Genomic DNA, 9081 nt, shown 5'->3' with positions numbered 1-9081 from the left:
TGCATTCAAAGCACATGACCTTCTTTTTGTCAGATCTTCTGCGTCCAGAAGATTCTCCTCTTTCAGGCTTTTAGGAACTTCTGAAGTTCTTGAACTTCCTTTGTTTACTCTTCTAGAGTTGGTTTACCCTTCTGGAGATCATGGACAGTTCATCTTCTTCTTCTTCTGATTCTGACTCTTTAGAATCTTCTTCTTCCGCCTGAAAAGCGTTAGTGCATTTTTTATTATTTGACTTTAAAGCAATAGACTTACCTTTCTTCTGAGGTTCATTAGCATCCAGCTCTATTTCATGACTTCTCAGTGCACTGATCACCTCTTCCAGAGAGACTTCATTCAGATTCTTTGCAATCTTGAATGCAGTCACCAATGGGCCCCATCTTCTGGGCAAGCTTTTGATGATTTTCTTGACATGATCAGCCTTTGTGTATCCCTTGCCAAGTACTCTTAATCCAGCAGTCAGTCTGGAATCTTGAGAACATTGCTTCAATGTTTTCATCTTCCTCCATCTTGAAAGCTTCATACTTCTGGATTAAAGCAAGAGCTTTGGTCTCCTTGACTTGGGCATTGCCTTCATGAGTCATCTTCAAGGATTCAAAGATGTCATAAGCAGATTCTCTGTTTGTTATTATCTCATATTCAACATGAGAAATAGCTTTCAGCAGAATAGTCCTTGACTTGTGATGATTTTTGAATAGCTTCCTTTGATCATCACTCACTTCTTGTCTTGACATCTTTACTCCACGAGCATTTACTGGATGTTTGTAACCATCTGTTAGGAGTAAATTAATGGTAAATTCATGTGTTAATATAAGTGATTTAGTCTCTAAACTAATGCAAATTGTGATAGATCCATAGGTTTTTAGTGAGAATTGAACTGAAAAGGTTTAGTTCATGTGTAAAGCAAATCGAATCACTTGTGGATGTTATTGATGCAGGTTTAGAGCTGAACTGGAGCTTTAGGAAAACATGAAGAGGAAAGGAAGCTGGAAGTATCAAAGGCAAAGCAAAAAGATGAAGTCTCTGTTTGTGATCGCGCCGCGCACATCCGTTGCCGCGCCGCGGCCTCGGCGTTAAAAGCCCAAAACTTATAAATAGAAGCCCTAGCGTCCAAGTGAAAAGGAGATCTTTTGTGAGCGAAATTAGGAGAGCATTCTGAGTTTGCAGTCAAGAACAACAATTGAAGGCCAATTCTTTACCAATCGAAGACATTCCATTGATGAAGATGAATCCCTCCATTAATTCTTGTGTGTTCTTCATGTCTATGGAGAGCTAAATTCCTCTTGTTGAGTTTAAGGTAGTAGTTAACCTATGAATATACAATACCATTGATTCTTTCCTATGAACAATTGTTTGAATTTTATTATCAATAAGAAACCTTGCTTTTAATTTACATCATTGTTGAATCCTTGATCGAAAGAGAGGATTTTTACTTTTGCCCTAGGTTACTATATTGATTCAATTGCAATTTGCAGAGATGGAATTGTGATTGGGTTTTCATAATTATCGTTCCTAATTACTATTATCGTTATTGATATTTGGAGAGATCGAATCTCATACCGGTAAAAGTTATCTAATTTGGTTTGCAGACATGGAATCATATTTGAGGATAAGTGAAGATAATAGTTCAAATGATTGTTCAATTGCGAATTAATCCATAAGTTGTATAGGAATAGGTTGATGAACCCTAAAAGCTCAACATATTTCCTTAATCGTTAACAAATTCTCATTATTTGCATTCTTATTATTATTTAGATTTGACAATATTAGAATCATAAAACAAATCCAATTACTTTTCCTAACTCAAAATAATTAACTATAGAACGGCAGTGATATTAACCAATCCCTGTGGATACGATATATTACCGAAAATATTTACCCACAAATACTTTCAACACCATCCAAGACTAGATCCCATAAGTCACTATCATGACCAAGAAAGTAACTTTCAAGTCTATCTTTCCAGTATTCAAAGTTTTCACCATCAAATATTGGTGGTCTAGAATATCCATTGAAACCATTTCCATTGTTGTTTTGATCATTAGAAACAGGTGTAGCAGTTGATGCAGATGTTTCAACCATATTGACTTTGTGTTTTTCTCCCTGAATCTTTTATCTATCAAGGTTATCAAAGTGGACCCTCTGAGTTAGAGGAAACCATGAATCAATTCATGCAATTCTCTTTAGCCATTCAACAAAACCGGGAAACGCAAGATGTTCAACTTACCAACTTCTTCACCGAGCAAAACGTAAGTCAAGTCTCAACTTTTCAAAACCCTATGACTTGTGTAGAAACCTGCAATGCTACTTCTATAAGGAGTGTAAAAGTGATTGATGAGGAAGTTGAAAACAATGATGATGAAAAGGAAGATGTTGTTGAAAAGGATAATATAGAGCATGTAAACATCAAGAAAAATATAGAAAGTGAGTATGAGCTCGCAATGAAGCTACCTTATCCAAGACCTCCTAAAAAAGTAGATGATGTGTTAGTTGAAGGAACAAAAAAGGAGGATATAATCAAAGAAGTTGTGAATGAGTTAGAAACTTCAAAAGTTGAAACTTTTTCAAAAGAGAATAGGGTGGACTTAGAGTTGAAGAAGAGTAGTAATGCAAATGAGCATAAACTCTCATTGGAATTACTTCCTCCACAAGTTCCTAATAAAGAAGGGAAGGAGAGTCATTGCTTTCGACCAATGGAAATGTTTAGCCGTTTGCAAATCACCATCCCATTTTTAGAAGGTTTAGAGTCAAAGCCAAAATGTGTCAAATTCATCAAGGATAGGTTCTCACAGAAGAAGAAATTAACGGATAAGGAGGTTGTCTCTCTTGAGGAGAGGAAAAAACAAATGAAGGAAGAGAGATCGCGAGTTGAAGTGGTAAGAATTAAGGATGAAGAAACCAAACAAGCAAACTTTAAATACTTTTGGGGCTTCACATTGGTAAGAAAAGTACCAAGAAAAAGAGAAAATGGTTGATGATTGAACCATGATCCGTCAAGCCATGTGACGTTAAACGAGGCACTTCGTGGGAGGTAATCCACACTTCTAATGTTTTATTTTGTTTTGTTTATTTTTATTTCAGGAAATAATAAGGGGACCTTTCTGGTGAAAGCTAGGAAGAAGCAATTGATATGGCAATACCCTTTGTGAGTCAACCCTCTCGGGCTTGTTCTGAAACATTGAGGTCAATGTTTAGTTCAAGTTTGGGGGTGGATTTACTCTTTTGCATTTTTCAATTTTTTTGCTTTTATGTTTGTTATTTGTCCCCAGTTTAGAGTGAGTAGTCCCACAGCATAATGAAAATCTCAAGCAAAGTACCAAAAATGGAGCAACATGCGTGAAAGTGGTAGTGAGTGAAGTGAAAATTTTTGAAATTTTTTAGTTCACTTACTTTTTCAATAAAGTAACAAAGCAGGTATGGATTTTTGAACTCAAACTCCTAATGTGTGCATGAAATTTAGGTTGTTAGTAAATTCTTAACAGAAGTTCTTTATGGTACACTATTTTATTGGATCGGTTTAGTCTTAACCATTGTGAGGAAAGCTTTCCATTGTTTACTATATGCAGGAGACCATCAATTGTTTTGACTTGTTTGTATCATGCTAAACCGGTTGTTGCATCGTTTGTGGAAATCTGTGAAAGTGATTTAGGCGCTTGTTTGAATCTGAGAGTTCTTTTAGCCTATTTTAACGTAAAACTTATTTTCTTCTGTGAGAGTGTGATCTTTTTGCTAACCATTCTTTGAGCCTGAGGTCAAGATAAGCATCATAATATGCACCGAGGAAAATACCTGGTGAGTTTTGATCTCAATAAAAAGTTTTGTTTTGGACCATCAACCATAAAATTTGGTGATGTGTTTTCTCTTTGACCTTTTTAGAAAGTAGGAGAGCATTCATATAATCTAGATACGGGTTGATCTCCAAGTTGGGGAGAGTCACAATCAAAAGAAGAGTAAGTACAGGTAGTAATCTGTGAAGGATAAAAGAAATTTGTAGCTTGAAAAAAAAATTTGTTGAAAAAGAACAACGTTTGAATCTAAACAGTTGTTGAAAAAAAAAAGAAAAAGCAAAGAAAAAGAAACACTGAGCTACGAATGAAAAAAGATGAATGGGTGAGAATTAAAGTATAGAGAAGAAGGAATGAGTTATGATTTGGATGCTTCCCTAGATTAGGAACAACCCTTGACTATCTTCTTTTCTTTGAATCTAAACCACATTACAACCCTAGAAAGACCTTCTGATTCTCAGATTCCACAAGACTTGATGCTAACAATTTGGTGAACGTATGATATGGATCTTTGTTGATTTAATTGTTTGGATGAGTGTTTAACCCCTCTTTTAGTCATCATACTTTTTGATGAGAGTGATTAGTGCTGATTCAATTACAATTGTGTAGTGTTTTGAACTTCTGGAGGTAATTTGCTTTCAAAATTTGTTTCGTGTATATGTTCTGAGTTTGCAGGAAGAGGAGGAGTATTTTGACTTGGTTACTAAATTGACCCACTTGAGAAACCTTTTTGAAAAACTTGTTGCATGACTGTTGGTATGTTTTGTTGGAGGTAAGTAATTTTGTTTAGGGACAAAGAAACCTCTAAGTTGGGGAGAGTTTGTTAGGAGTAAATTAATGGTAAATTCATGTGTTAATATAAGTGATTTAGTCTCTAAACTAATGCAAATTGTGATAGATCCATAGGTTTTTAGTGAGAATTGAACTGAAAAGGTTTAGTTCATGTGTAAAGCAAATCGAATCACTTGTGGGTGTTATTGATGCAGGTTTAGAGCTGAATTGGAGCTTTAGGAAAACATGAAGAGGAAAGGAAGCTGGAAGTATCAAAGGCAAAGCAAAAAGATGAAGTTTGACAAGGGCGCGCCGCGGGAGTTCTAGCCAGCGCCGCGCCAAAGTCTCTGTTTGTGATCGCGCCGCGCACATCCGTTGCCGCGCCGCGGCCTCGGCGTTAAAAGCCCAAAACTTATAAATAGAAGCCCTAGCGTCCAAGTGAAAAGGAGATCTTTTGTGAGCGAAATTAGGAGAGCATTCTGAGTTTGCAGTCAAGAACAACAATTGAAGGCCAATTCTTTACCAATCGAAGACATTCCATTGATGAAGATGAATCCCTCCATTAATTCTTGTGTGTTCTTCATGTCTATGGAGAGCTAAATTCCTCTTGTTGAGTTTAAGGTAGTAGTTAACCTATGAATATACAATACCATTGATTCTTTCCTATGAACAATTGTTTGAATTTTATTATCAATAAGAAACCTTGCTTTTAATTTACATCATTGTTGAATCCTTGATCGAAAGAGAGGATTTTTACTTTTGCCCTAGGTTACTATATTGATTCAATTGCAATTTGCAGAGATGGAATTGTGATTGGGTTTTCATAATTATCGTTCCTAATTACTATTATCGTTATTGATATTTGGAGAGATCGAATCTCATACCGGTAAAAGTTATCTAATTTGGTTTGCAGACATGGAATCATATTTGAGGATAAGTGAAGATAATAGTTCAAATGATTGTTCAATTGCGAATTAATCCATAAGTTGTATAGGAATAGGTTGATGAACCCTAAAAGCTCAACATATTTCCTTAATCGTTAACAAATTCTCATTATTTGCATTCTTATTATTATTTAGATTTGACAATATTAGAATCATAAAACAAATCCAATTACTTTTCCTAACTCAAAATAATTAACTATAGAACGGCAGTGATATTAACCAATCCCTGTGGATACGATATATTACCGAAAATATTTACCCACAAATACTTTCAACACCATCCAAGACTAGATCCCATAAGTCACTATCTTGACCAAGAAAGTAACTTTCAAGTCTATCTTTCCAGTATTCAAAGTTTTCACCATCAAATATTGGTGGTCTAGAATATCCATTGAAACCATTTCCATTGTTGTTTTGATCATTAGAAACAGGTGTAGCAGTTGATGCAGATGTTTCAACCATATTGACTTTGTGTTTTTCTCCCTGAATCTTTTATCTATCAAGGTTAAGTGCTTGCACTTAGAACCAGGCTCTGATACCAATTGAAGGATAGAAAAACACTTAGAAAGGGGGGGGGGTTTGAATAAGTGTGACTTTAAAAACTCTTAAGGTAAAAACAATTAACACAATTATTTTTATCCTGGTTCGTTGTTAACGAAACTACTCCAGTCCACCCCCTTAGAGTGATTTACCTCAACTGAGGATTTAATCCACTAATTAATCTGATTACAATGGTTTTTCACTTAGATAACCTCTAAGTCTTCTAGAGTATACTAATCACAACTTGATCACTCTAGGAAATCACCACTTAGATAACCTCTCAGTCTTCTAGAGTCTACTAATCTAACTGATCACTCTAGGAACCTTTTACAATCAATGTAAAAATAAAGATTACAAGAGTTTGAATTGATTCTTATCAAGCTATAATCACAACAGTGATATTTCTCTTAAGTTCTAAGCTTAACACTCACTAAATATTACAAGAGTTTGTGAGGTTGAAGATGAAGTTCGTGAGCTTTAATTTTGACAGCGTTTCAGTATTTCACAATAGTTGGTTTTTGCTTCTGATCAGAACTTCATATTTATAGGCGTTTGAGAAGATGACTGTTGGGTTGCATTTAATGCATTGCGTGAATAGTACAGCTTTGCATTTAATGTTTCACACTTTTGTCAACTACCTCGAGCCATGCTTTTGCTGCTTTTACTGACTTTGACGTTTGTAGCTTCTAACGTTCCTTTTGTCAGTCAGAGATTAGACTTAATAGCCTGTCATCTAGTACTTTCTTCTGATCTCAGATTTGTGAATACAACGTTTGAATAATCAGAGTCACAGCTTGGTGCAGAGCATCTTCTTGTCTTCTGACCTTGAAGTGCTTGAGCGTGATACCATAAGAACTTCAGTGCTTCTGCTTTTGACTTCATGTTCTTCTGATGCTTCATAGACCATGTTCTGATTCTGCTTGACCATCTTCTGATGTCTTGCGGGAGAATTTTCTGATGTTGCAATCCTGAACCTTCCGAGTCAGTGCTTCTGAGCGCTGAATTGTGCATACTCTTTATATATTTCCTGAAATGGAAAATGCAAAGGATTAGAGTACCACATTGTCTTATACAAAATTCATATATATTGTTATCATCAAAACAAGAATATTGATTAGAACAAATCTTTTTCTAACAATGATATGATGCGTGAAGCATGCATGAATGTTTTTTTTTTTTTTTGGAAAGAGATATATTATTGCTATTAACACATCAAAACAAATACAAGGAGCAGCTATCTATACCAGCTCAAACCTATTAAAGTAGCAGATGGGCCGTATACTCTCTAATTTTCCTATAGGCCCAACTCCTGTAAACTATAGCATCTATAATGGTATGTACATAATCAATACTATTAGACTGGTTAAAAATAACATTGTTCCTCCTAATCCATAGCACATACAAAGTTTCAGTGAAAGCCATTTTAAGAAGCTTTGCTTTGCTACCCTTCCTTGCTATCTCTTGCATTATCCACTGTAATTCTCCTTGCCATGGCAGCGGCTGATGATCATACTGCAACCATTGCAGAACTTGCTTCCAGATTTCAGAGTTAGATGGGCATTCAAAATATAGATGAGATCGACTTTCTTCACTATTCCTGCAAAGATCACAGTTTGCTTCAGTTAGGAGATTGAATCTAACCATTCTATCTTTAGTAGCTTGTTTCCCATGGCAGATAATCCAAGCAATAAATTGTGCACGAGGCCTTGCTTTGTTTTGGTAGAATAGGTATCTCCAGTCCACTTTGTCTATTCCACCATTGAGCTCTTTGTATAGGACTGTCATATTGAATCTGTTGGAAGCCAGCATACGATTCCAAACCACCTGCACTTGCAGCACTATACTTCTAATATCCATGATCCTTTTGAAAATCCAGGAACAACTATTAGATACTGGAGCAGTCATAACATTGTTACCTTTCAAGTAGTACACGTGCACCCACTTAACCCATAGGTTATCCGTCTTCTTGCTGAGATTCCACAGACATTTCACCATTGTTATCACATTCCAGGTGGCAAGATGGATAACACCCTGACCTCCTTGGCTTTTAGGTCTGCAAACTGTATTCCATGCTACAGGGCTTTTCCTACTAGCATCTATCTTCCCAGTCCACACAAAAGTTCTGCAGAGGGAGTCAATTTTTGCAATCACAGCTTTAGGAAGAGGTAGGCAAGCATGCATGAATGTTATTATGATTGTGAAGTGTAAAGTGAATGTGAATAGAATTGTCGCGGATGTGAAATCATGTGATACGACTTGAGTTTTTGTTGATTAGAAGATATCTTCTTCTTGAAAAGTGTAGCTCGCACTATGTTTGGGATACCAGGTTTGTCGGTTGTCCGCTGTTTGGAGTGAGTGAGATGATTTGAAGTGAAGATCCGTAATCGGGAGATGTTTGCAAAGCGGCCTCATGGGGAAATTTGTTCCCGGAGTCTCGACCATTCTCGGAGCAACTGTTGGCATTCTTTCTATTGTTTGTAAACCTTAGAAAGAAGTTTCACCTTTATTTTGCAAGTAAATTCATTTTATTTTGAAAACATTTGTTTCAAGAAAATGACTGTCAGACTTAAAAATGTAATTTTAAGAAACTGAATAAGACTCGATTGCAAAGAAAAAGCACAAGGCTCGAATTGTTATTTATGGAATGGTAACCAGCCGAAGGCGTGATTACATGGAGTATTTACAAAGTTGGAAATTGGTAATATTTAGGAAAAGGGCTACGCTGAAACGTGACGACCGTTATCTTTCCCTTCCACTCTGAGTTGCGCTGTATTCGTGCTTCGTAGAAGATGACCTACTGATGATGAATACTCCGCTATGGATTATCTGGATGATCAAGTTTGTCCTGAACACAGTTACTTGCCATATATCCCTAACTTTTACGTAGATTACCCCTTTCGGGTTTTAAATCTACCGAGATTGATTATTATTATTTTTTTATGTCTCTAACTTTTGCCTGAATCTCCCTTTCAGGTTTTCGATTCACCGAGACGCTCTTTTTTACCTAAATCGCTCTTTGTGAGTTTTCAACTTAACGAGCTATT

The 9081-nt window shown here is 36.1% G+C and overlaps 1 protein-coding gene across 1 annotated transcript; it reads right to left on the bottom strand.

The window, feature by feature from the left end:
• Positions 1-7294: 7294 nt before the first annotated feature.
• On the bottom strand, positions 7295-8218 carry LOC131658808 (uncharacterized). The gene has a single exon (XM_058928062.1). The coding sequence runs from the start codon at positions 8216-8218 to the stop codon at positions 7295-7297; it is 924 nt and encodes a 307-aa protein (XP_058784045.1).
• Between the last annotated feature and the right edge of the window lie 863 nt (positions 8219-9081).

Source organism: Vicia villosa, linkage group LG3, assembly GCF_029867415.1.
Source record: "Vicia villosa cultivar HV-30 ecotype Madison, WI linkage group LG3, Vvil1.0, whole genome shotgun sequence".
In the NCBI taxonomy this organism is placed as follows: Eukaryota; Viridiplantae; Streptophyta; class Magnoliopsida; order Fabales; family Fabaceae; genus Vicia; species Vicia villosa.
The sequence above is the reverse complement of the archived record's forward strand: the minus strand, read 5'-3'. Positions and strand labels throughout refer to the sequence as shown.